Source organism: Apodemus sylvaticus, chromosome 1, assembly GCF_947179515.1.
Source record: "Apodemus sylvaticus chromosome 1, mApoSyl1.1, whole genome shotgun sequence".
In the NCBI taxonomy this organism is placed as follows: Eukaryota; Metazoa; Chordata; class Mammalia; order Rodentia; family Muridae; genus Apodemus; species Apodemus sylvaticus.
The window spans coordinates 15259322-15285813 of record NC_067472.1 but is presented as its reverse complement, the minus strand read 5'-3'; the positions used below and the strand labels follow the sequence as shown (position 1 = coordinate 15285813).

Genomic DNA, 26492 nt, shown 5'->3' with positions numbered 1-26492 from the left:
ATCCATCTGCTTCTACATCTTGAGTGCTAGGGTAAAAGGCAATCACCACTACACCCAGCTCCTTAACTTACTGAGGTATTTATTACATTTATTTGTATCTGTTTGTGGAGTGGAGGTCAAAGGTCAGCTTGCTGCATGGAGTCAGTTCCGTGTGGGTCCTGGGAGTCAGACACAGATGGACAGATCTGCAGTCATCTCAGTGACTCAAGCTCTTCATCTTACTATATCCCCAAATGGTTTGTGGGTGGGTGAGGGGGACTGAGGTAGACAGCAGGGCTGCATGCATGCTGTGCTCTGCTACTGAACTGTCAACCCCAGCCCTCTTCATGCCATTGTGGAGACTGGCTCAGAATTCATTCTGTAACCCACACAGTTCTTAAACATGTCAATCTCCTGCCTTGGTCTCCTGAGTAGCTAGGATTACAGGCCTGTTTGATATGTCTTCTGCAAATGAGTGTTAAGAACCTCTGTTGGGCTGGAGAGATGGCTCAGCAGTTAAGAGCCCTGACTGCTCTTCTGGAGGTCATGAGTTCAAATCCCAGCAACCACATGGTGGCTCACGATCATCAGTAATGAGAAACAAATAAAAACCTATGGGCCAGAGCAAGAGGAAGAAGGGAAGGGGGTAAAAAGGAAGAAAAGAAAAAGAAGGAGGAGGAGGAACAGGAGCAGGAGGAGGAAGAGGAGGAGCAGGAGGAGGAAGAAGAAGAAAAAAGAAGAAGAAGGAAGGAGGAGGAGGAAGAGGAGGAAAAAAGACCCTCTGCTTTAGGCCATGTGTGTTGGTGCATAAATCTTTAATCCCAGCACTTGGGAGGCAGATCTTTGTGAGTTCAAGGTCAGTCTGGTCTAAGGAAGAGTTCCAGGACAGAGAAATCCTGTCTGAGAAAACAAAACAAAAACCTCTCTGTTTTCAGAGATGAAGTCTAGTTTCACCCACAATATACACAGGTAGACCCTCAATGCTCTTCTGTCCACCCCACAGTTTGGGGTGTGGTCTGCATATCACTTTGAGGGAACTCCCCTTTCTTCCTACCAGGCACTGGTCACAGAAAGAGGTCAGACTGAGATATCTATCGGAACTTTATTTAAGTACACTGGGCCCCACCAGGCAACGTGGCATTGCGAGGCTGTGCAAGGGACAGGCTTGGGCCAAGAGGTGAGCTGTTAAGCGCACTGCAGTCCACGGGTTGCCACATCGATTCCACACACACCAGCTTCGCTTTACATCTGGCAGGGGCCTTTGGTCATAGGATGGTAGAGAAAGAATACTGTCTGGGATCTGGAACTGAGGTGAGACTTGGTGTCACTGAGGGTACCGGTGAAGACAGGCTCACCCTAACTTTGAACCAGGCACAAAGGCCCTTGGACCACTTTTGAGAGCCAGGCTGGCGCCCATCAGATCTTGGCACTTTGGTCTGGCCCCTTCTCTCCAATCGGACCAACCCAGAAGGGGTGTTCCTGCCACTTAGTCCCCTGGTCAGTCAGAGTGGCAAAGGCAACAGCTTAGCCGCAGCTTGCTTTGTTTTAATGGGTCTAGATCTCCAACACACCTTCCTTGCAAGGGGCCTCTGCCAAAGATGCTACTTCCTGTCTTAGAAAATCCAACCACAACCAGCCCGTTGGTTCCAGGGCAGTGAGCTAGTGGGGTTAGGAGAAAGGAAGAGGTTGGCTGGGTGCCTTAGTGAGCAGCCTCCAATCTCACAGGGTCCTGAGGCCCATGAATACTGTCAGCTCACGATCAGCAGGGAATGACAGAGCCCCGGATGCTATGGAAAGCCTGGGTGCTGTAAACATTAGTGTAAGCAAGGCGACCGGTGGCAGGAGACAGCGAGCCCTCTCTTTAGTCCCTTTACTGAACAAACGTGTCAATAAATAAAACCGTGGGCAATGGCATCGAAACCAGGATGTATGAGAAGCCAGTAGCAGGACCTGGAGCCCACGGTCCTTACAGTGTCCCAGGACCCCTGGACATGGCTGTGGCTTATAAATTAACCCTGAAGCTACCTCCTGTCCTCACATGCCCAGTGTGGTCCTAATTCTTGCCTGGTGCCCAGGTGGACATCAGTGTGCCCTGCTCTCTGCTGAGCCTGGTCTCTAACCACTGCTAGAGTGCTTTTTCAGTCTCCACACCCAAACTGAAACAAAACCAGACAGAACTTAACCCCAGCCCCAGTTCTCAGTCTGACGCAGAGGCAAGAACAGCACAGAAGGATGAGCAGGAGAGACAGCAGCTGCCTCAGGCCTCAGGGCTCTCAGGTAGGGTGGGGAGGGGTGGGGCCAGCCCAGCCTAGATTGGCAGCAGCAAGGTCTCTCTATGGTAGTAACCATAGTTCCACACAGCCAAAGGCCTGGCTGAGAAAGGAGTGGGCCTCTGCCAGAGCTCTTCCTCTAAGGGGCCAGTTAGTAGTCACCCCAGGCCTCAGGCCATCACCATCGTGGGTAGTTCAATGTCCTCTCTGGGCCCAGGACTTCTGGGCCACCCAGCACTCCATAGTCACACACACTCATCCATACCCACACACTCACTCACACACATAGGCAGTTCCTCTCCAACACTCCAACTCAAGAAAGCGAGTTTTAAAGTGGAGTTAACTTCAGAGAGAGGTGGTGATGTTGCAATATTAGAAGGTTTTCCTGTGGATGGATCGGGCACCATCTTCTTCATATTCCTTCTTAGAGACCCACATCTTCTTAAAGGTGTCCAGGGAAGCAAGGATAGAACCTCTGGAGTGGAGAAAACCCAAAGAAACAGCATGAGTGAGTGAGTGAAACTGTGCAGCAGGTCAATCCCCTGGGGGCCTGTCTTAAAGGGACAAGGTAGGATGGTAGAATGGTTAGAACCTCGTATCCCACTCTGCTCTTATTCCACGGGCTACTCACCCAATCCATGTAGAATACAGTCTCTCCTGGGGTGCAGATATCTGCAGAGGGGAAGGGAAGAGGGATCTGAGACACCCAGACCCTAGCCACCCCTCTCTTTTACATGTGTGTATTTCCAAGTGTGCGGGAGCATATGTACGTGTGGGTGTGTGCACATGTGTGTGTGCAGGGAGGCCTAGTGTTGACATCTGGTGTCTTTCTTGATCATACGCTACTTTCTTTACTGAAGCAAGAGTCTGTCTGAGCCCGGAGCTTGCCAGTTCTGGCTCATCTACACAGCAGCTTGCCCTGGGGGGGCATTGTCTTCATCTCCCAGAGGCCGCCATTAGAAGAGGCCGCCACGCCTGCCTGGCTCTAATGTGAATTCAGGTGTGAACTCTGGTCCTGTGCTTGCACACCAAGTGCCAGCCCCACCCCATCCGTGCTAAGTGCAGTGGACGCACGCCATGCAAGAGCCCTTTGCAGGAGCTGTGGGCAGCCCTGCCCTACACAGGGAGGAGCAGAGGCAGGGGTTGCTCCTTCCTGAGCTTTACAGGGCTCTGCCTCTGGTAATGGAGAGGGCATGGCGACCAGAAGTAAGGTCAAACTGTCAGTTCGGTTCTCCTGAAAGACCTTAGCTAGGACCATGGGGGCCAGTGCTGTGTTGCCTGAGGAGAATGGAACCACCATGTCATGTCCTCCGAGTCCTTGCAGCCACACTGTGCCAGCCCCGCTGTGCCAGCCCAGCCTCCAGTATGCCCCTACCCTGATCTTCACGTCTTTTGGAGCTAGTTTCTTCACTTCACTCAGTAGCCTGTCTCCAAAACCTAAAACAAACAAACAAATAAATACACAGCAGAAAGAGACCCCCCCAAATTAATTCTTTGGGCATCCCTGTAGCGTGAGGATGCTTCCCCAAGGGTCCCAAGAGCAAAGGCCAACCTTTGAACAGGGTGGAACCTCCTGAGAGGACAATGTTGGAGAAAAGTGTGCGCCGCAGATCCATGTCTGACTTCTGGATAGCAAACACCAGCACCTCATGGATACCTTCACTCTCCTCGCCAATCAAGTCTGGCCTGAACAGCAGCTCAGGGGCCCGGAACCGGGAAGGACCGATCTGTGGGGTAAACAGCCGGCTTCAGAGGTTGGGCTGGGACTGAGGTCCCCTGGCACTGGGAACAAAAGAGGTCTTTCTGCCTATCTCTTAGGAACCAGGTATCTGTGAAGACCAGGCTGAAGACAAACCTGTGACAAGGGTCTCAAGGAGCAGACAGGGCTCCTGGGACAAACAGAAGAAACAGTTGTGGGGAACTAGGGAGAGAAGTGCTTACCTTTCAGCAGTTCTGGAATTTTCTTTTCTTTTCTTTTTTTTTTAAGGTTCTTTTTTGTTTGTTTGGGTTTTTTTTTTGTTTGTTTGTTTGTTTTTTGTTTTTTTTTTGGCATTTTCTAACTAAGAGATCTTTGGCATTAACACTCTTGGAAATGTCTTACCAATGGGAGTTCCAGGAGCAGTGACTTTGCTAATCTGTACCCAGAGATGGTTAAAGACAGCAAGCACTCCTCCCCCACCCCTCAGGGTCCCCCAGGGCCGTTTCCCTTTTATACAGAGTTTTATACAGAGAAGCTCGAGGCTGCGTGTCTGCTCAGGCTGCTGTTCAGGCTCTTGCAGGACCTTCTGCTGAGTCCAAAGCTTAATGGTAGGTGTGAGGGGAAAGGAGAAAAATGTGTTACTACCTCAATGGTGCTGCCGTCAGGCAGGTAGTACTGAGCCTTCTCCGTCTCCAGTGTCTCGTCCTTCTGCGGGTTTATGGACAGGTAGCAAGCTCTCTGCAGAATCAAACATGACGGTCATATTTGCAGGAAACCTAGTGCACTCTGAGGCAAGGTCCCACAGGAGTGATGTGCCTGTCTGCAGCGACTGCCTGAAAGTGCTTGCTCACAAGCAGTGGCAGAGGTCTGTCGCACTGCGCTGGGGACACTTAGACCGTGAGCTCTTGTTCTATTTTCATAGTAGGCAAACCTGGGAACTTGACTCAGCAGCTCCCAGGCCGGTGGCCACCTAAGCTTAGCCAGGCTCAGGCGTCTTTCTCCTCCTACCTCTGCTGTGGCTCTGGCTTCCCATGACCCACTAGTTCAGAGGTTTCTCCACAACCATACATGTAGGAGGGTGCAATGTACTTATGAAGAAAAAGGCATTTCAACTTCTCAAGCACGTGATCCTAAACTCAGGTCCAGTGGCCTGCTGGGTCTAGGGACTGGAGACCTTTCCCACAGGCTGGCAGCATTCAGGAAGGAAGACAGAGATAGATGCGCACAGGTCCACAGCCTGACCCAGGACGCGTAGGAGCATCGGACCTCTTTACTCTTGGGGTCACCACTTTCCATCCCACCCTTGGCCCGCAGGACATCACTCACTTCCTTTATGGCCTTGACAATCTCAAACTCGGAGGAGGAGTGGAAATCATAGCCCTCCTTCCGAAGGTAGAGGCGGAGGAAGCGCGAGACATCTCGGCCAGCAATGTCGATGCGCATGATGGAGTGAGGCATGGCGAAGCCTTCATAAATCGGGACTGCATGGGTGACACCATCCCCAGAATCCAACACCACACCTGTGGTTCTGCCTGTGGCGTAACTGAGGCAAAGGGACAAACAATCACTGAGCCCCACACCCTCTGGAAAGAAATCCAGTGTTAAAGCTCAGAGTCAGCGGAGCTCTGGGCCTTGGTGCACTTTTCTCCTGGGCCCTCTGGGTGGCTAGGGTACTAGGGAGACCCTGAAACACCGAGTGAGGAACATAGCTTCTCCAGCATCCTAACGACATCCTTCTGGTCTGAGGACAGCTTGGCGCTCACTGTCCTAGGGACCTGAACTAAAGGGCAATTTCAACTCCCAAGTGAAGAGGAGGGAAAGCAGCCAGCGGAGGAAGAGGAGGAGGAGGAGGAGGAGGAGGAAGAGGAGGAAGAGGAGGAGGAGGAGGAGGAGGAGGAGGAGGAGGAGGAGGAGGAGGAGGAGGAGGAGGAGGAAAAGGGACTGCTTTTTGTTTTCTCAAGAGCTCTATCTTTCCCTCGCTGCCTCTGACACCGGCCTAGTTTTTGTTTGTTTTATTTTTAATATCCAAATGACAGACGTAAGGCTCAGGAATGGGGGCAAACCCTTATCGGGCTCAGCGTTGAGAGGTCAACAAGTCAAGTTAGCTTGCGTACAGGTCAGTGTGCCAGGGCAACTGCTGCCAGCTAAGGCTGGGTTTAGTCCCACAGGCATGCTGGCCCGGTAGTATCAGACAGAGGTTTCCATTTGTTCAGAAGTCAGAAATTTAGATTTGGATATGAAATCCTTCAATGTATTTTTGTTTTGGGAAGGTGCTGGGGACATGAGCTGGACAAGTGCTCATCCCCAGCCCAGGAAATCTCCCAGCCTGCAAATGCTGGCCCACGATTTAACAAGGTCAAATACATAGTCTGTGTAGGTCATAGGGTACCATCTCAGCAGCTGATGTGGACAGGCATGAGGCAGGGGTGGTGCTGTCTGGATCGCAGGTATGCCAGCAGCCCAGCAGCCCAGCAGAACGGCTGACACCAGTCAACAGACTGAATACTGGGATACATTAAGGAACCTTGAGGAAGGGCCGTAGCAGTGTGGGACCACAGACCTGGACCCCAAACCTGAGAGCACCGGGCACCTGCCACACTGCCTTTGGTTTATCTGAGGAGCACCGATGTCTAGTTTCAGCGAGAGTTTCTTCTTCTCACTACCTTACTCGTCCTCCCTCACTGGGGAGCGTGGAGCATGCAGAGCTTAGGTCACTGTGACGTCACACCAGGCAGGCTGTACTCACAGGCTAAGCACGGCTTGCATGGAGATGAAGAGAGCTGGCACATTGAAGGTCTCGAAGAAAACTTCTGCAGCTCGCTCGCGGTTTTTCCGAGGGTTTAAAGGTGCCTCAGTCAGGAGCACAGGATGCTGGGGAGAGAGGCCCAGGAAGCAGGCAGTGAAGTCAGCTTTCTACCCTGGCGACCCTGCCTTCAAAGTCTGTAGTTCAGGAGGCCTTTTTCAGCTGAGGCCGACACAAGCCATGCCTGAGTCGGCGTCTTTACTCTCCGATGTCACATCCTAAAGTCCCACTCCGCCCTTACCCCCTGAGTACACCTCCTTGTCCTCCAAAGGGTCTCCTTATCATATAAGTCCCTGTGTCAGCTGGGGTCGCCTACTTGTCAAGAAGATTTTGTTAAACTCTGAGTTATTATACTGCAAATATATTTCAAAATAGAAAATTTAAATTTAATATTGGTTTTTGTTTTGTTTCTTTTTTTGTTGTTGCTGTTGTTTTTTTCGAGACAGGGGTTCTCTGTGTAGCCCTGGCTGTCCTGGAACTTAGTCTGTAGACCAGGCTGGCCTCGAACTCAGAAATCTGCCTGCCTCTGCCTTCCAAGTGCTAGGATTAAAGGTGTGTGCCACCGCTGGCCAGCTTTAATATTGATTTTTTTTTAAAAAAGATTTTTTTTTCGTGGTCCTGAAAATTGTTTCCCATGCTAGATAAGCATTCCCCATAGAGCTACATGTCTAGCCCTTTTTTTTTTCCCCGAGACAGGGTTTCTCTGTGTAGCCCTGGCTGTCCTGGAGCTCACTCTGTAGACCAGGCTGGCCTCGAACTCAGAAATCCATCTGCCTCTGCCTCCCAGAGTGCTGGGATTACAGGCGTGCGCCACCACCACCCGGCTATGTCTAGCCCTTTTATTTACTTATTTTTGTTATTTTTTTAAGAAGATGTATGTACCCCTGACTGGCTTTGAACTCAAGAGATTCACTTGCCTCTGCTTCCCAAGTGCTGGGATTAAAGGAGTATATCACCATGCCTGGGCTATTTACATTTTAAGTATTTTAAATTATGTTTATATATATGTATCTATACATGTAAATGTAGATGCAGGTACTGGTGGAGGCTAGACCCCCTCGGAGCTGGAGTTACGTGGGGTTATGAACCATCCTGTATGGGCGCTGGGAACAGAGCTCAGGTTCTCTGAAGAGCAGAACTCGTTATAACTGCTGAGCTGTCTCTCCAGTACATATGGAAATTGACAGGTTCTCCTTTTACCTTCAAGGGAATCGCTCCCTTGGAAGTTAATGGGTATGTGCTCTGACAGATGTGGGCTTGAATCCCATCTCTACTCCTTTATTCATTAAATGATTCTGGAAATGCCCCTTAGAGTGTTCTGATTTCCTATTCTCTTATTTTTATCTTTCTACCTTTACTCACCGTGCATGCACACATGCACAGTGGCCGCCTGTGGAGTGGCTGCTCACCTTCTACTTGGCATCTTGCTGCCCTAACTTTTTTGTTTGTTTTCTCTTTTCTTGATACATAGGCCTGGTTGGCTTTAAACAGGCTGTGTGGCCAGGACCGCCCTGAGCCCCGAGCTTCCTGGTATTACAATGTGTACCACAATGTCCAGTCTGCTTTTCTATTGTCTTGTTTGTAAGAGGGAAATAATTCTACCTAGGTCTTTTGAGTTTATTCTCACTTTTTATGTTTATTTATGAGTGTGTATGTAAGTGCACATGTGTGGGTGCCCTCAGATGCCAGAAGGCATCAAATGTGCCTGGAACTGGAGATGGCTGTGAGCAGCCATGTGGGTGCTGGGAACCACACTGGGGTCCTCTGGGAGAGCAGACAGTGTTCTTATCCACAGAGCCATCTCTCCAGACCCTATTTTTGTTTTTTGAGATAAGAGTCTTGCTAAATAGCCCTAGATAGGTCTCAAACGGTCCCCACCCTGCTGCCTCTGCTCTGCGGGTGTTAGTGTTCTAAGCGTATCCCTACACTAACTTCAGATCTCATGTATGACTAGGAATGATATGGAGACAGAATGAGAATACATCTGGAAGCAGACAGCTCAGTGCTGTTCATATTTGTACTCGAACGCTTTTGGCAGTCATTATAATCATTCTTATCCTCCTTGTCATCTCTGGGGTAAAGTTCTACCTAAGTTGGCATCCTCACAGGAGTGTCCTACACACAGGCCCCTCACCTCCTCTGAGAAAGTTTGCAGCTGGTCCTTAGAATAGACATATTGCCAGATGCGTTCCATGTCGTTCCAGTCCTTGACGATGCCGTGTTCCATGGGATAGCGGATTGAGAGCAGCCCCCGGTGCTCCTGCAAGCAGAGGACACAGCCTGTAGCAGTCAGGCTCTGCCTGGCACCCTGCCCTCGCAGCCGAAGGGTACAGGTAGAATCACTTTCAAGGAGCCTTAGCTTCCCCCGGTCCCAGCCCACTGTCCTTGTCCACACTGCTGCAGGCATTCACTCTCTAAGTTGGAGACTAGATGCTATGAACTGCCAGACTCTCCAAGCGAGCATCTGAGAAGCAGAAGCCTTCTGAATTTCCATGGCCCCCAGGTGCCCTGTGTACCCACCTCATTGCTCGGTTCTGGAACACGGAGTCCTGGCTTTACCAAAATGGGCAGTAATGGTTCTATAGTTATATTTCCTAGAGCCTGTCTGAGGGCTTTGCCAAAGCTAGGGTAATTAACTCATACCTTGGATAGGCCAGACTGGATTTCCCCTCTGAATCCCTCTTGCCAAATATATACCCAAGCCAATCAATCTAATGACTGCAAGACAGTGTCAGGATACAGAGACAGAGTAACAGTGCCATTTTCTACACTGGTCTCTGCCCCACCATGTGGGGTTCCAGATGTGTCTTCTTTAAGGTCAGAGTCTGCTCTTGGGAGAAGAATGACCCCTTTCCTCACTGCTAGGTTCACTGTGGTAAACAGGCAAGTCCTCTGCAAGCTCGAGGCAGCTTCTGTCAGATGGGGAATTACCTCAGCTTTGGGGCCAATGAAGATGTCGCCTTCGAGGGCTCCTGCCATGACACGAACATGTTTGGGTCTGCCCACACTGGAGAAGACAGCAGAAAGGAATGCTTTTTAATCTCAAGACAGACCCAGAAGAACACAGTCCAGATACACCAGTGTCCCCTCGGTCTACTGCGCTCATCTCTGAGCGGGAGGGCTCAGCTTACTTCCATTCCCTTTCTTACACATTGTTTGTGTTTTATATAAAGATCATGGACTGTTTGAAGTTGTCTGCATATTGTCTATTTCTGTTATATTATTTTATAAATAATACTTCTAGTTCTCCTTTCCCCCCAATGTATATTAGATGGAAATAAATTCTAAATGGAGCTGGAGAGATGGCTCAGTAGTTAAGAGCTTTGTCTGCTCTTCCAGAGGTCCTGAGTTCAGATCACAGAAACTACAAGGTGGCTTACAACCATCTGTAATGGGATCTGATGCCTTCTTTGGGCATGCAGGTGTATATGTAGATAAAACACTCAATGAATCTTATAAAAAAAAGAAAGAGAGGGCTGGAGAGATGGCTCAGCGGTTAAGAGCACTGACTGCTTTTCCAGAGGTTCTGAGTTCAAATCCCAGCAACCACATGGTGGCTCACAATCATCTGAAATGGGATCTGATGCCCTCTTCTGGTGTGTCTGAAAACAGCTACAGTGTACTCATAAATGAGAATAAATAAATCTTAAAAAAAAGAGAGAAAGAGAGAAAGAGAGAGAGAGAGAGAAGAAAAGATAAAGAAAGTATCATTGGGCAAGGTAGCATATGACTTTAAAAAAAAAAAGAATTTCTAACCAGGTCCAACCTGGTCTACAGGGTGAGTTTCAGGACAGCCAGGGCTATGTAGAAAAACCCTGTCTTGGAAAAAAAAAGGAATTATAAATAATGATGAACTAAAAAAAAATTTAGGAGCTGGGATATAGCTCGGGCCAGAGTCCAGCATGCATGTTGTCCTGTATTTCATCTCTTTTTGTGCAAGAAAGAAAGAAAAGAAGAAAGAAGAAAGCAAGCAAGAAGTCTCTAAGCCCCTGCCTGTCTCAGGATACTGAGTCTGTGGTGCCATTGCCCAGGTGCCACGCCTTCCTTCCCAGGTCAGGACTCCCTAAGCCTGCAACGCCATCTTCTCCCTGTAATCTCTCACCTGCGGGAAAGCTCTGAGCCCTCAGTCTAAGACGGCAAAAGTAGTTTAATGCTAAATAAACTCTGGGCTGGAAAACGGGAGAATGAAAAAGCTGTTTAAAGATGTACTTGTGTGTGGATCTGCAGGAGTCGGTTCTCTTCCCACTGAGCAGGTCCTGGGAGCCAGCTCGGCTCAGGCTCAGGGCAGGTGCCTTTTCCCGCTGAGCCATCTCTGGTCCAGGAGCAGAGGATTTGAAAGAGAGAGTGGCTGAGTGTGGTGTGCCTGCTACAGTCCTGGTACCGAGGAGGCTGAGGTGCAGGATTGCCTGAACTCAAGAAACTGAGGTCAACCTGGCAATATAGGGAGAATCTGTTTAAAAAATAAAAGTTGGGGGGCTCCATGGTTCTCTGAGTCACCAAGGATAAAATTGGTGGCAGTAGATAGAATCTGGCAGAGTTTTGGGTTTTTTGAGACAGGGCCTCTCTGTGTAGTCCTGGAACTCTATGTACATCTGGTTGGCCTCTCAAATGCTGGATTAAAGACATGAGCCATCACGCCCAGCCTTAGAAACAATTTTTCGTTTTTTTAAGACAGGATTTCTCTGTATAACCCAGCTGTCCTGGATTTCACATTGGCTTCAGACTCATAGAGATCCACCTGACTCTATCTCTCAAGCGCTAGGATTAAAGGCATGCACCACCATGCCAGGAAGAATCAGATGACCAGCAAGATGGTAGAGTGGATAAAGGTGCTGCTGTGCACCTGAGTGACCTGAGTTTGATCCCCGGAACAGCATGAAGCTGGGAGGAGTGACCTGATCCCACAAAGCTGAGCTCTGACCAGCACACACATGCTATAGCACCTACCTCTCCCAACACACACACTCATGTCACTTAAGAAAATAGAGGCCTCTGCTGGACCTCTGCACCACGCCAGGTAATAACATCCCTTTGCTTATCCCAGACCCAGGGCACACGCTTTGCTTACTGTTTTGGGTACCAAGACTAACTTGGAGAATTCTTCCTCCTCAACAAGGTAGGGCAAAGATGACAAGATCTCCAGAGTCACAACCAAGATTCAAAATTACTTACTAGTTTGGAAAGCAGTATTTGGGGATCTGATCACCAGCAAAACCAGCTTTAATCACACCGGATCCCTGGGGAGAGAGGATAAAGAGAAGTGAGAGCCACCACTGGATGGTTCCATCTCCATGAAGAGAGAAAGCTTATATTTGTGTGGATAACGGGTGCGTGGACAGGAGCATTGGAATGGTGAACACACGCCCAGGAAGAGAAGGGACCAGAAGCTGTGAGCAGGACTTTCACTGCCTCCTCAGGGAAATGGTCAAGTGCGCTGTACTTTTCTTCTTGACTGCATGGAACATACTTTACTTTGAGCATTACATATAACATTGATTCAAATAATATTAATGCATATGAATCTGACAGGGTCAGGGAGATGGCTTGTCAGATCAAAGAAAGCACTCGTTATGCTGTCTGCTGAAAGGAGACTTACTCTCTGGTCTCCATATGTGTGCTGTGGTATGTACATACCTGTACATTCTATACACATATACAATAATAAAATGGAATTTAAAATATGAATAAAGGGAAGAGAAAAAGCAGGAAGCTTGAGAAATATTACCTAGAAGCTACACGTGTCAGAACACACTAGGGAGGCGGGGAGCTGCATTCCTGCCCAGGCTGCTGGCATGGATGCTCTCAACCTTCATTCCGACCTTAGGCGCAGCTCTCCCTGTGCCCGGGTCTTAGGCTACATCCCACTACAAGTATCTTGCATTGATTCTGACAGAAGCATGTTCTCAGGCTTACAAAGGGACAGAAGCACTGGACTCCACAGTTTGGTCTGTCTATAGCCAGCGTTTTACTACCTCGTCTCCTGATAATAAACAGAGGCCTTGATGGCTTGTCTGAGGGCACAAGAGGAGACGCAAACTCCTGCTCCAATATTGGCATGCGGGTTGAGTGCAGTGCCAGGAAAGAACCGTTTTTTAACAAGCATCTCTCACACCTTCCAGGACCCACCCAATGTAAACACTGACCAATGTAAGCACTGATACCAACTTTGTGCAGGGAAAACATCAAGACCTGATCTTGCTAGGAAATATTCTCCATTCCTCCTCCTCCTCCACCCCCCCTCCTCCTTCTCTCCTCTTCCTTCTTTCTCCTCTTCTTCCTCCTCTTTTTTTTTTTTTTTTTTTAAAGACAGGGTTTCTCTGTGTAGCCCTGGCTATCCTGGAATTCATTATGTGGACCAGGCAGGCCTCAAACTCACAGAGCTCCACCTGCCTCTGCCTCTTGAGTGCTGGCATTAAAGGCGTACACCACCACAAATGACCTTCCTCCTAAACTTAACTACTACCATATCTAGTTCCCATGTCCTTCTACCTGATCTGAGCTGCACTCAACCACTTCTCCGGGGCACAGCAAACTTTCAGAGTCCACACAGCATCAGTAATACTCAAGAGATTCACAGTAGGCAAGGTTATCATTGTTCCAACGGCTTTCTTGCATGCCCTTGCCTCCCTGCCTCCTGCTCCTCTACAGAGATGTGTGGAGGGAAGATGGAGGTGATGAGACCAGTTACCTTGGTGTCTGCCCTAGCAAGTCTGAGGACAGGGTGAGAAGTAGAGGAAGGACAGGGAAAGCAGTGTGGTGGGGAGAGGAGGGGACACCAGGGACAGCCAGTTCTCCAGAAGAGGAGGAATACCTGCCGGCAGAGAGAGCAAACAGGAGATACTGTGCAAACTCACTGGCAGCTGACTGGGAACCCAGGAAGGTGCAGCTGTGAAATGAACTCAAAGTCTAAGAAGGAGGGGAAATTCTCCTATTGCAAACCCTGGGGCTTGGACGGGTGAGTGGGAACAGCATTGTGCAAAAGACCTTCAGGAACCTGTTCAAGTTTCTAATAATTGTTCATTGTCTTCATCAGGGTGTGTAATGCCAACAGACTAGTTGGCTCTCCTAGCAGGGGATCAAGACATGAGAAATGAAAGTGCGATCTTTACCTTAGACTAGGATTTAAATTTATTTACTTAAGACAGGATTTCATACATCCCAGGATGGCCTCAAACCTGTTCTGTAGCAGAAAGTGACCCTGAATTTCTGGTTTCTCTGTCTCTACTTCCTGAATGCTGGGATTACAGGCATGTGCTACCATACATATGTTCAGATCTGAATATTTTTAAGAGTTGATTTTCCAAGTTGTTTGCTTTTTAGTTTTTAGTAGAAAACCAAGAGTCTGGGTAACAAGGCAGGTTATGATGTTAGAGTCAGCTACTCATAGTGGCACATGCCTGTAAACAATCCCAATTGAAGGCTGAAGCAGGAAGAGCCACAGTTTAAGAAAGCCACATAGCAAGACCCTGTCTCAAAAAAAAAAACAAGCAAGGGCCTAGAGAGATGGCTCAACAGTAAAGAACACTGACTGGTCTTCCACAGGATCCAAGCTGGATTTCCTGTGTCCACACTGTGTCCACACGGGCCAGTACTCCAGTTATAGGGGATCTGACGCCCTCTTCAAGCCTCCTCAGGCTCTGCATGCATGTGACGTAAAGACATGCAGGCAAACGAACAGATCTCAAAAATACGCAAACCCAGGTGCAATCCTGAGCCTCCTTGAAGGGTAACCCCAGCCCTCACTAGTACCTGTATCATGACACTGCACGAATATCACTGCCCTATGTTAGAATTTGTGCTTCCTATTTCTCGCTACTTCATTTCAAGTTCCTCAAGATCAAAGACTTCATTTAGCAGTATCTGTCATTTGCCACACACTCAAGAGACTAGCTGGTGAGAGTTAAATTTATGAACAAAAGATTGGCCAAAAAAAAAAAAAAGAAAGAAAGAAAAGAAAGAAAAAAAAGTGGGCAGACAGCAGGATATGGTGGTGCACACCTTTAATCCCAGTACTTAGGGGGAAGAGGCAAGTGGGTCTCTGCGAGTTCATGTTCAGTCTGGTCTACAAAGCAAGGCCCTGTTTCAAAACAACAACAAAAAAATTGGCGGAGGAAACCTAAATTCTGAACCTGAGCGAGCATCTGGAAGACAGGCTCACAGCCCCAGGCAGAGGTGGTACAGGGAAGACAGAGCAGCTCAGGGAAGGCTGCTTTCATAGCAACCAGACCCAGCTTGTCCCCAAGGCCCTAGCAGGCCTGCCAAGACAAGGCGTGGACCAAGGCGTGCAGCAGCAGGACATGGTGAGACAAGGCACTGTGTTCTTCGAGCTGCCCCTCAGAGCACACTGGGCTGTGAGCACCTGACAATGCACTGCCACCCAGCCACACATTTCAGCAAGGGAAAGAGCAGACACCCTGCAGAGGTTTCTTGAAAACAGAGTCTCATGCAATGTTTGATCTATGAAGACTAAAGTCAGCTCCCCACTGACCATTCTCCTGATGTAGGCAGCAAACAACTCCCTTAGCAGCCTGTCCCAGAACCAGCCAGCTACAGGCTGTGACCTGAGAAAATGGATTCTTAAGGACTTCAGGTTGTGTGATGTGCTGAGAAAGAGGCTCGTGGTCTTCCATCTAACAAGTAAAGACTAGACTCTGAGAGAGGTGGGGCCACGGGTTCTAGGACAGAGGTTGTTAATTGGTCCATTTTGGTCCTAAGCCTTTGGTTTGGTTCCTAAAGTATTTTAAAGAATGACAAAAAACTGGGATAAAATTTACATGTCACAAATATAATTTACTAATTCAAGGTATAGTACAATTCAATGTTTTTAGTAGAGTAAGAATTGTATATAACCGGTTTAGTCATATAGCCAAGGCTGGCCACAAACTTGTAATTAATAGAAGAACTTTTTTATCACTCAAAAAGAGGCCTTGCGCCCCAACCATTCTTCTGCATCAGCTGTGTCCATCCTTCTAGCACTATGCAACTCCCGACGTACTTGTTTTTTGTAAATCACAACACACTTCATATTAGCTGGCAATGGTTACAAATGCAAGACTGCACGTGAAATCATCTTTCTATTTTTCTGGAAAAATCAGAGAATCCGCTGGGTATGGTAGTTGGCATACACCTGTAATCTCAGCTTTCAGGAGCCAGGGAAGCGGGGAGCCAGGGCTACACAGTAAGAGTCTTTTTGAAAAAGAAACAAGGGCTGGAGAGATGGCTCATCTATTAAGCACACGCATTGCTTATCCACAGGGCACAGGTTCAGTTCCCGAGTGAGTCAGAGGCTCTCAGCTGACTGTTAACTCCAGGTCCAAGGCATCCGATGCCCTCTCCTGGCTTCCTCAGGCACTGCATGCATGTGTATTTACATCTCAAAAAAGAAAAAAGAAACAAGGGGCCCGGTTAAGGGTACTAGCTGTTCTTCGGGAGGACTGGAGTCTGGTTCCCAGCGTCCTCACTGCCTGGCTCACAGCCACCTGTAACCAGGGGTCCAGGGCGGGGAGCTGGTGGGATGGACAGACTGCTCCTGCACTGCTAATGCCAAAGCAAAACTGGTAACTTTAAATGGAAAAAAAAGCCTCTCATTTAATTATGTATAATTATGTACAGTTGTATATATGTGTACGTCTTGTGTAGGGGGTCTGTGTATGTGACTGCAAGTGCTCTCAGACCAAAGAGGGTGTCTGAGGCCCTGGAGTTTGAGTGACAGGCTGCAGCCTGCCTATGTGGGTGCTGGGAATCAAGCTTTAGTCCTCTGGAAGAGCCCCAAGCACTCTTTTGTTTTTTTGTTTTTTTGTTTTTGGATTTGTTTTTTTTGAGACAGGGTTTCTCTATATAGCCCTGGCTGTCCTGGAACTCACTCTGTAGACCAGGCTGGCCTCAAACTCAGAAATCCGCCTGCCTCTGCCTCCCTGAGTGCTGGGATTACAGGCGTGCACCACCACTGACCAGCTAGCCCCAAGCACTCTTAACTGCTGAGCCATTTCTCCACTCTGAGAGAGATTGTTTCTATGCATTTTTTTCTTTCACCAACTAAGAAAAGGGTAGACCTAACACACAGGAACTGGCTAAAGACTTAAGTAGTTGGTTTTGTCTAGATATTAACATTGAGAACAAGAATTTACAAAGACCCTGTCTCAAATAAAACAAAAGAAAGAAATGTTATTCAATCATTTACAGTGTTACATAGCTGAAACCCCTCATCTTGATTGGGTCCTCCACCCCCCACCGACACTGGACATCTTTGTTATCTGACAGATCATTAGCTGTCTATTTACCACTTAGTCAATAAGAAGGCCTCATTTGTACATAGTGGTACCAGGCCCTCGGTGCCGTGCAGAGTTGGGTGAGTAAAGAGAGGAATCAAGGGCTGGACAGATGGCTCATTAGTTAGGAGCACTAGCTGCAGCCCTTTGGGAGGAGCAGAGTTTGGGTCCCTTGAGCAATACACCCATGTTGGATAGCCCATAACTGCCTGCAGCTCTAGCTTTAAGGAATGTAATGACCTCTTCTGGCCTCTAAAGGCACTAACTAACACACACGCTTTTACACGTGTGTGTGTGTGTGTGTGTGTGTGTGTGTACAAACAAGAGAGAGACAGAGACTGGGAGAGAGGCAGAGCATATGGGGGCCTTGGGTACTGTGCTGAGTGGGTAGAGGGACTAATAAAAAAATGAAGGATCTAAAACAAACAAACAAAAAGAGAAGGATCTCACTCCCCTACCCACAAGGGTTAAAAAGTCTGAGGTTGGTGAGGGAGACAAACTAAAACCAAAACCAAAACCCCCGAAGTAACATGTGTCATTTAATTAACCTTGCTCCCAGCCCCTGCTCCCAACAGTGTCACATCTTAGAGGCTGGCTTCAAACAATGACCTTGCATTTCTGACTTTCCTGCTTCCACCTCTCTAGTGCTGGGATTACAGATGCGGACCACCATACCTGGTTATACACCAAGTTTATGCTGTGCTGGGGGAAGGAGCCCAGCATTTCATGCATGTCAAACAAGCAATACCATCTGGGCAGCACCCCCCAGCCGCAGCCTCCCTTTTAAAAAGGCAGTTCACACCAAATAAAGCAGCCTTCCTTGAAGAACTTGGAACCAGATTTCAGTGTGAGTCTTGGATCCTCAACCCCTAAAGTGGGTGGTTTGAAAAAATCCTCCCCAATCCTCCTGTTCCTGCATACACTGGAGAAAGCAATCTGTATCCACCCACGACACAAAGAAAAGAACCAGGTCCGAGGGCCGGAGCATCACAGTTATTCTGAAAGGGTCAGTCTAGGTCAGAGGGGATTGGTAGTTTGCCTCAAAGGAGAGACCTGGAAAGTACACCGGAAGATTCCAACCAGTATGGGAGGGACCAAACCTTTAGTGAAATTCAGAAATTAAAGACAACTGCCCCTCCCAACGCAATATTTAAGTTCTTTCTATTTGTCTTTATCGATGCATTTGTGCAGCGGTGCTTAGCAAAGGAATACCATTTAGATAAGGCAAAGATGTTGTGGGGTACCACTGCTGTATGACCTTGATCACTTCCATCTTTCGGGGTTCGTACAGTCTGTGAAAAGTGGCGCAAACTTCCTTCTTAACTATTCACTTTTTGGGGGGGCTTCAACATGCATGTTGGTGAAAAGCGCCCTGGAAGCGCTAGCGCACCCGACAACCACTGTGTTTGATAATCTCCCTGCCTCTCAACTGGGCACTGCCAACTGGAAAGCACCTGGCCTGCTTTGTCACTCCCCTTTCTTCTTTACCTTTACTAACTATAATTTATAATCACGAAAATAACTGAAATCCCTATGGCCATTTCTGGCACCGGTTTATCCGGCCCCACCCAGATACAGTTTACTAAATCGCCCCTCCAGCTCACACCCAAGGAAACTGCCCTCCTTCACCGGTAGACCAGCCACCGCCTTCCGCACCCTGAGTCGCCGAGCCAATCCCTACAGTTCTAGTGCACGGCACCGCCTCTTACAGAAGGGAAACACTATGGCGGCAGGAAGAGCGACAAGCGCCGGAGCCAATAACTGCAGAGTGCTGCTCTAATCCGGCAAGGCCCAAAGGCGGGACCAACAGGCCAAGATAGACAGCAAGAACAGCCAATTGAGTGATGGAAAACCAGAGAGAAGGCGGGTGCCAAGCTCTAAGAGAGCGGTTAAGGCCCCTTGAGCCGAGGGTCCAAGGACCCTTCACGGACTACAGCTCTTCCCTTTGTCTACCCTCAAACTCTCCACTACACGGATGTTGGCTGGAGGCCCTCCCTTCAAACTATGGGCACGAGGAGGACGCGGGCGGCGGCAGCTGAACCCGCCTGACAGGCCGAGCCAGTGACAAAGAGCTGGCGGCCTAGGCTGAAACCTCGGAAACAGTCCTTCCTGGAGGAGAACACAGTCCCTTTAAAGATAGGAAAGATGCTACTCACGTTGTCGATCACAACAGGCTGGTTGGCGATCACATCGTAGGACTCCATGGCAGAGGAATCTTTCCCTCCGAGGAAGGAACTGCCAGCCCGGTCCGCAGCAAACGCCACTGACACGCATGCGCAGTCTTGTCGCCCGGTACTGGGCGTCCGGGGAGCGGCCCCGACCTCGCCTCCGAGGAACTACAATCCCCAGCATTCTTTGCCCCAGGGCTTGCGCTCCAAACCCGGTCCCAGGCTGGCCGGGTTTAGGAGATTGGACAGTGTATTTCCGACGTATGGTGCCATGGGGTCTGAAGTGTCTGTAGATTAAAGAGCCACACTGTTGATGATTATCTGGCATGACTGGATTTGACGTCCCTTCGAAGGGGTTTCCAGCACACTCTTAAATTTTGAAGTCAGAAGTACTTGTGCGTAGTTGGGATTGGATTTGTCAGTAGTTCAGGGGCGGTTGAATTTTACAGATTAATTCTACCTCTCAGCCATTCCTTCACTTGGGCAATACAAACCATTAATGAACATCTGTGGGACTGGAATGTCGCTCAGTGGTAGAATGCTTACCTAGCACATACAAGAGCCCCAGCAGTACCAGGGGTGGTGCTGCATGCCTTTAATCCCACCACTCGGGAGGCAAAGGTTGCAGGATCTCTGAGATCGAGGCTAGCCTGGTTGACAGAGTGAGTTCCAGGACAGTGAGGGGCTATACAGAGGAAACCTGTCTCGAAAAACAACACAAAATGAAACAAAAAGCAAAACAAGACAAAACCCACGAAGCAAAAGCCAATGTAAGTTATCAAAAATACCTGTAAGTTGGATGCCACAGAACTACTGGTCTAAACGATCACCTAAAGGTTTAGAAATTGTTTTATTATTTTTCTTGAGCTTGACCTTGATGGATGAGAATATCCAGGTGAAGAGGAAGAATAGGTAAATATTTTTAAAACAGCCAGACATTTTCCCTAGGCACTTTTCGAGGTACCCTTTTTGTCAATAGTTCCAAGAAATATTAGAGTCGTAATATATTAATAATAACGACACACAGTCTAATGAATTAATCAGTTGTCAGGCTTATCTTAAAATCGTGTATTAGCAAAACAATGTTAAACGCTTCTTAGGGGTTTCTTAGAGCTTTTATGGGACCCTAGCACCTCAAGGTACCGCGTCTGTTTTAAACTGGGTTCCTCCTAACACTAGGGGGAGGCCGAGATCCTTGGGAAGCTCCCAACCCAGGGGCAGGGAGGCGGAGTCTATTGTCAAGTCACGCCTTCACCACTTGTGACTGGCAAAGACACTAGCCAATGGGTACCAGGGAAGGGCACGCTGACGCCCCGCCCCCTGGAGCTCCCCGCGGTCCCACAGCATCCTCTGGCCGACGTCTTGAAGGCTCCGGCTTGGGCGGACGGAGCCTCGTGCGCAGGCGCGGAGTTAGACCTCGCCGTAGCCCCCATCGCCTCGGGGAGTCTCAGCCACAGTGGGTCCGCTGGCCCATAGGGGCGCTTTCCCTCCTTTACCCTCCCGGGTTCCCCGCGCGCCCTACGCGCCCCAATGGCGGAGCTGCGGCCTAGCGTCGCCCCCGGTCCCGCCGCGCCCCCGGCCTCTGGCCCTAGTGCCCCTCCGGCCTTTGCTTCACTCTTTCCCCCGGGACTGCACGCCATCTACGGAGAGTGTCGCCGCCTCTACCCTGACCAGCCGAACCCGCTCCAGGTTACCGCTATCGTCAAGTACTGGTATGCTCTGGGCCTCGGGAGGACCGGGTCCGACCGGGAAAGCTTCGAGCACCAGGGACGAAGTAATTTGCAGAAGGGGGAGGAAGAAAACGGTTAAAGAACTTGGGAAGCAGGAGCTTCCTGATGCTGTGGAAGGAGTTAGGACAGAAGTTGGGAATGGGGACAAAGGGTTAATGGATCCCTTTAGTAGTGAGGGGTTAACCGGGATTAGGACAACCGAGAACAGGGGGTGTATACAGGAGCGGAGGGGGGACTGTGAGAGCGAACTGTAAACGTGGAGAAAGGAGGGGGCGCCTGTGGTGGGTCATTAGTGGGCTTGGGGGAGCCGGGGGGGGGCGGCTTGGGGGGACTGGGGGGGAAAGTGAGGCGGAGCCTGAAGAACATTTGAGAGGGTTTTGGAGGGCACGAGACCGCGTAGTCTAGGGCGATCCGGGAGCCAGGACGCCCCTGTGGGTTAGGAGGGAGCAAGATGAAGACATTGTGCCTTTGATGAGTGAAGAGTCGAGGAGAGAGAGGCCTTCTTTGAATCTTCTTTCCGGACCTTCCCGAGCGGAGAAGCTTCTGTCATTCAGTGCGAAGCTGTTGCTCTTGAAGTTTGACAGAGCAGCTCTTCCAGATAAACTTTTTGCTTACTCTGCACAGTTCTCTTTCTCTCTGCAGAGCTTGCTTCTGGCTTTGCAGCTGCTTTTGCTTTACGACGTTAGTTAAGAGCAGGTTTCGAGAGAGCCAAGCTTTGGCTCGGGATTGAAGGGGATCATAGCTTGCTACGAGGTGCGTGATGGAGACCTGAGTGAGCAGGAGGGATGAAGTGTAGCCCGAAGAAGCGCTTCGTGTCTTGATTTTAAACTTCGGCTGAAGTTTAAAATTGCCCAGTAAAAGATCAATTTCCAAATGGGCTGGCTGTCCTTGGGGGTAGAAATGGCACTTTCTAATATCCTATTCTTGTTTGCAACCTTTTTCTTCAGTCAGCCTTCAGACAAAACAAGTGTTATGGGACAAGTCCTTGTGGTCTTTGTGGACCAAAAATAGACTAAGCGATGGCCACATTCATGCAGGCAGTCGCTGTATTAGATGACCCCTTTCAGGATATCCTGGAAAGTTCCTAGGGCAATGGCTTGGGGTATTGGCAAAAGGTGGACCTGATGTGGGGGATGGCTTTACACCCCCCCTTTAAAACCAAATCTTTTTCCTATGTGACATCCTCGAATTGCCTCTGGAGATGGGAGATGGGCTGTACAGGGCTGAGGCTAACTCCGTGTCAGTGGGAGCATGCTGCAAAGGAACCTGACAGCCTCAGGCGGCTGGGGACCAACCTGTCCCCAGGAGACATGTCGGCAAGGCATCTGCGCAGGGCAGCCTGTTTCCAGACTGAAGAGAGTTTTGAAGACTGCTTCTGAGTGGGTAGCAGCTCTTGCTAACTTAATCACCCATTTCAGTGGCACCTCTGTATTAGTTGTGATGAACTTGTCCCATGTCGTGAGAAAAACAGGGCTGGCCTTGCCGTACTATTTGCTCTGATCTTGTTTAAGTGTCAGGGAAAGTCCCTGTGCAGAATAGGGGGCGCCAGGTTTTATGTCACCTACAAGGCCATCAAGACAGAGTTGTGTGTTAGAGGTATGGAAGCAGAGGACCAAGGGTAGTTGTACTATTCATTTTCTTTCTATTATAAGCTTGTAGTGAGGCTGTACCCCAAGAGGTAGACCAGCCTTTGTTAACAAATGAGAAGGCATGTACAGCACTTTGTGAAGTAAGAAAAGCCACCTAGACACAGGAATCCGAGAGGGACCAGCTTAGTCACTGGTTCTTTCTTTCTTTCTTTCTTTCTTTCTTTCTTTCTTTCTTTCTTTCTTTCTTTCTTTCTCTCTCTCTCTCTCTTTCTTTCTTTCTTTCTTTCTTTCTTTCTTTCTTTCTTTCTTTTTTTTTTTTTTTTTTGTAACTGGTTCTTTTTAAGAGCCAGAGGGGTTTGCAGAATTGAGATACTGAAATTTATTCCTGTCCCTTATAGTAGGATCTTACCAGCCCCTTTAGTTCTCACAGTAATATGACTGACTCCACTGCTTGGGTCTGGCGCTGGACTTTCTTTGAGGGTTTCAGGGGTAGTCTTTTAGCTAGTGGTCCCTCTGGCCACCAGGAATACACCAGCTGATAGTTGATATTTTCAAGCAAGACAGGATCAAAGTAGGGAGGCAGAGCCTGGTGTCTTGTCCTGCTACTACCCTACAGAGAGAAAGAAATCGGGTGTTCAGGGGATGAAGGTAAGGGATGCTATGGCCCTTGGACCGCATCTCTTCCTAAGTGTGAAATATGATTTTTTCCCCATTCATCTAAGTGTGAGTATATGGCTAACTTTGCTTGATTCGTGGCCATTCCGTGACTCTTCTTAAAGCCTCTGCCGTGATAGGACCTCTCGGGAGACTGCCTGCAGGAGCCGCAGCGTGCCAGCAGGCAGCAAAAGGACAGCAAGCACGGCGCCACTACTTAGTGTGGGTGGACCTAGGCTGCATCGAGAGCTGTTGGAGAGTTACAGCAGGAGGTTGGGGAGAATATGGAGTCTTTCCTTTTTAGGGTTCTACAGCCTTAATGGGGTCCTTTTCTATCTTCTGTCTATCCCCAAACCATTTCTAAATATAGCTGGTTATGGGTTTAGTCGAATGATTTGGCGAACTCGGAGTTAGAGCTTTGTCCTTTCCCTGCTCCCTCAGGCGGGACCCTAAGCTATTTTAGTGACTTTCTTTCTATGACTTCTATAAATAACTTAGCCTCCCCCTCCCCCAATAATAAAGATTTCAACAAAGGCTAGTAACATCCTGGCAAAGAGGATGAAACCAGACTTACTGGTTTTAGAATAGGGTTTGACTTGCACGGCCCTGGCACGGTTGCTGGGCTTCCTGTGTTCTGTCTTTCCTTTGGTCGTTAGCGTTCCCTCAGTAGTTTAGCGCACTTGCAGAGTGCACCCCTGTCCATGTTCCAGGGGCAAACTCCACTCTGAGGTCTGTGGAGTGGTCCACGTGAGGCGGCTCAAATGCCCAGTTTATGCGCTCAATGTATGCTTTCTTCTGCTGAGGGGTTTCATTTAGTGTGCTGCACAAGTCTCCTGTCCACTCCCAAGGGAGAGCAGGTTTTATTTGTTGCTGTTTTGTTTTTCTTAAGCACTAATTGCTAAATAAGCTTTTATTGAATTGAATCTTCAACTGCTTCTCTGTTGGATTTGTGGGGAAATCTAATGTGATCCTTAGGTGCCTCAAATCGTGAAATGTCCCAGCTCTTCCTTTGAGCCGAGTGCCTCCCGGCTCACTCTTTAGGGTGCAGGTGCTCCCAGGGCCCAGCCTGGCTCACACTGCTCTGTGCAGAGCTGAGCTAGCTGCTGTTTGGACTTCCTCACTCGCAGTGACTAAGTTTTGATCTGTGCAGAGTGGAAGCTTTGTATATATTCAGAAGAAACACGCCTTTCCCTGTCTTGAAAAACCACAACCACAACAACAACAACAACAACAACAAAAAAGGCACAGTACAGTCTTTCAGAAACTAGCTAAGAAACAGCAGAGTGGAACCTGTACTTTCAGGAATGATACCCACTGGGCATGTTCTGGACAGTCATTCAGCAGAAGCCCTTGATTAACTGATGTCTCTTACCTTGAGCCTAGCATGTTGACATAGATGAAGATTCACTTCATCTGGAGTCAGAACTTGAAACAGGCAAAAGCAAAATGGGGAAGCAGCACGTGTGTTCTCATTCTAAAAGAGGCCCTGCCTGTTGGAGGGAAGAGAAGGGAACATCTCGAACATGTGGGATCACACAGCCTCGGCTGCTTTTCCCTTGGCTCATCTCTACAGAGATTGTTTTGCCTCCCTTTAGGTATCTTTCACTATAGCTTCCTCTAGAATGGGGCCTTCGTGTTTGTAGAACAGAGCATCTTGATATTTCCTGGTTTCCAGGTTTGAGTTGACACCTTGCATTTTGTCTTTTGCAGGTTGGGTGGTCCGGACCCCTTGGATTATGTTAGCATGTACAGGAATATGGGGAGTCCTTCTGCCAACATCCCCGAGCACTGGCACTACATCAGCTTTGGCCTGAGCGACCTCTATGGTGACAACAGAGTCCACGAGTGAGTGTCTGCCACTTGTCTTTCCTTAACCCTAAGCCCATTTCTGAGGTTTTATTGAGTATGTTGGTTCTGCAGGAGTGACACTTTTTGGTGTCACCTCTCTGGTTCCACCTTCTGCCTGTGCTGGGTAGCCTGGAACTCACTATGTAGGCCAAGCCGGTCTTGAAGTTGTGGTGGAAGGGCGGCTTGTGGATCACTTAAACTGGTCTTGAACTGTCCATCCTCCCACTGCAGCCTCCCAAGACAGGGCTTGCAGATGTGTGTCGCCAGCCTTGGATTCATCTGTGCTTGGGTTGCCCCCTTCACATGGTTAGCCCAGATCTGCTATTCGCTGCCCTGTGCCTCTCACCCCTCTCGGGTAGAGAGATGGTTTAGCCATGGCTCAGTGGTTAAGAGCACTGGCTGCTCTCCAGAGGACCCAGGTTCATGTCCTAGCCCACAAGGCAGCTCATAGCTGTCTTTTAACTCTAGCTCCAGCAGGCCCAGTGCCCTCTTCTGGCCTCTGTAGGCAATAGAAATAAGCAATAGGCACACAGACATACATGCAGCTAAGACACCCAGACACATAAAATAATAGAAAATTAAAATGCTCTTACTCCCTGATTCTCTTTATTATCAACTAATATATATTTTAATTCCAACACACATTTTGATACCAAGTGAAATATAATTAACTTAGTATTTAATCCTCCAAAATTACAATTAGAATAATTATAGAAGCTAACATTTTTTTAATCACTGATTATGTACCAGGTACTCTTGTAGCCATTTATACATACATGCCACTAATGAATTCAATTTTCAGCATAACACTTCAAAACTACTAGGTGATAATATTTGCTCCACTTAGTACTGAGAAAACATAAAGAGCCTCAATAACACAATATCTTTTCTCAGCAGTATGAGAGCCAAGATCGATTGACTGGGTAATTGATTTAGAGCCAGGATTTAGATGTAGACAGTCTGGCCCCATAGGTCAGACTCCTTCAGGATCAAATCCAGGGCCTCAGGCATAGTAGGTAAATGCTGTATCATGGAGCTACATCTTCAGTTAAGTAGTTTATAGTCTTTAGGTTTTTAAGACAAGTTCTTAGTATGTAGCCCCAACATGCCTGCAGTCACTATGTGAAAGTATTAACACAGCAACATGGAAGATATAAAGAACTTCAACTAACTGGGAAGAAAGTTATGATCACTTTCATTAACATACTACCATCTCCAAAGTCAGTCTCTACAGAGTCAGGACAAGAGGAGCCTTGCTATTTTTTTGTTGTGATTTTGAGACAGATTTCTCTGTGTAGCCCTCTCTGTTCTAGCCCAGAATTCATAGAGATCCACCTGGGACTAAAGGCCTGTGACACTGTCACCTGCCTGAGTCTTGCTACTTTTTCAACTGGCCTAGGCTAAGTACCAGATAGAAGTCCCAGACAGAAGGGGAGTCTCCCTTGTTATCGGGTGCTTATCGAGGAGGAAACTGAGTTACTTAC

General features: G+C 48.5%; 2 protein-coding genes across 4 annotated transcripts in view; one reads left to right on the top strand and one right to left on the bottom strand.

Moving 5' to 3' along the window:
* Positions 1-1062: 1062 nt before the first annotated feature.
* Positions 1063-19304, bottom strand: Actr1a (actin related protein 1A). Of its 2 annotated transcripts, XM_052184533.1 has the most exons (11): positions 19176-19303; positions 11924-11988; positions 9683-9758; positions 8886-9011; positions 6695-6819; positions 5275-5491; positions 4594-4686; positions 3802-3976; positions 3625-3686; positions 2881-2921; positions 1063-2724 (listed from the first exon to the last, which is right to left on the bottom strand). In XM_052184533.1, the coding sequence occupies exons 1-11, from the start codon at positions 19221-19223 to the stop codon at positions 2622-2624; spliced, it is 1131 nt and encodes a 376-aa protein (XP_052040493.1). In that variant the 5' UTR covers positions 19224-19303; the 3' UTR covers positions 1063-2621. The 2 variants fall into 2 exon arrangements, with proteins under 2 accessions (XP_052040493.1, XP_052040503.1); XM_052184543.1 differs by lacking the exon at positions 3625-3686 and having other exon boundaries at positions 19176-19304.
* Positions 19305-20511: 1207 nt separating this feature from the next.
* Sufu (SUFU negative regulator of hedgehog signaling) overlaps positions 20512-26492 on the top strand; it is a 92585-nt gene continuing 86604 nt past the window's right edge. For both annotated transcript variants that reach the window (XM_052184520.1, XM_052184511.1), the window contains exons 1-2: positions 20512-20899; positions 24871-25005. In XM_052184520.1, the coding sequence (XP_052040480.1) occupies positions 20718-20899; positions 24871-25005 (317 nt within the window). In that variant the 5' untranslated portion in view covers positions 20512-20717. The remainder of the gene's footprint in view (positions 20900-24870; positions 25006-26492) is intronic.

What these genes read in the sequence shown, in the direction of transcription:
- Actr1a (XM_052184533.1), bottom strand. Translation starts at nt 19,223, where the DNA reads ATGGAGTCCTACGATGTGATCGCCAACCAGCCTGTTGTGATCGACAAC. An exon ending in TTGTCAAGGCCATAAAGGAA is followed by an intron (nt 4,687 to 5,274) that starts GTGAGTGATGTC and finishes TTGATTCTGCAG; the next exon opens with AGAGCTTGCTACCTGTCCAT. An exon ending in CTGTATTCTACATGGATTGG is followed by an intron (nt 2,725 to 2,880) that starts GTGAGTAGCCCG and finishes TCTCCACTCCAG; the next exon opens with AGGTTCTATCCTTGCTTCCC.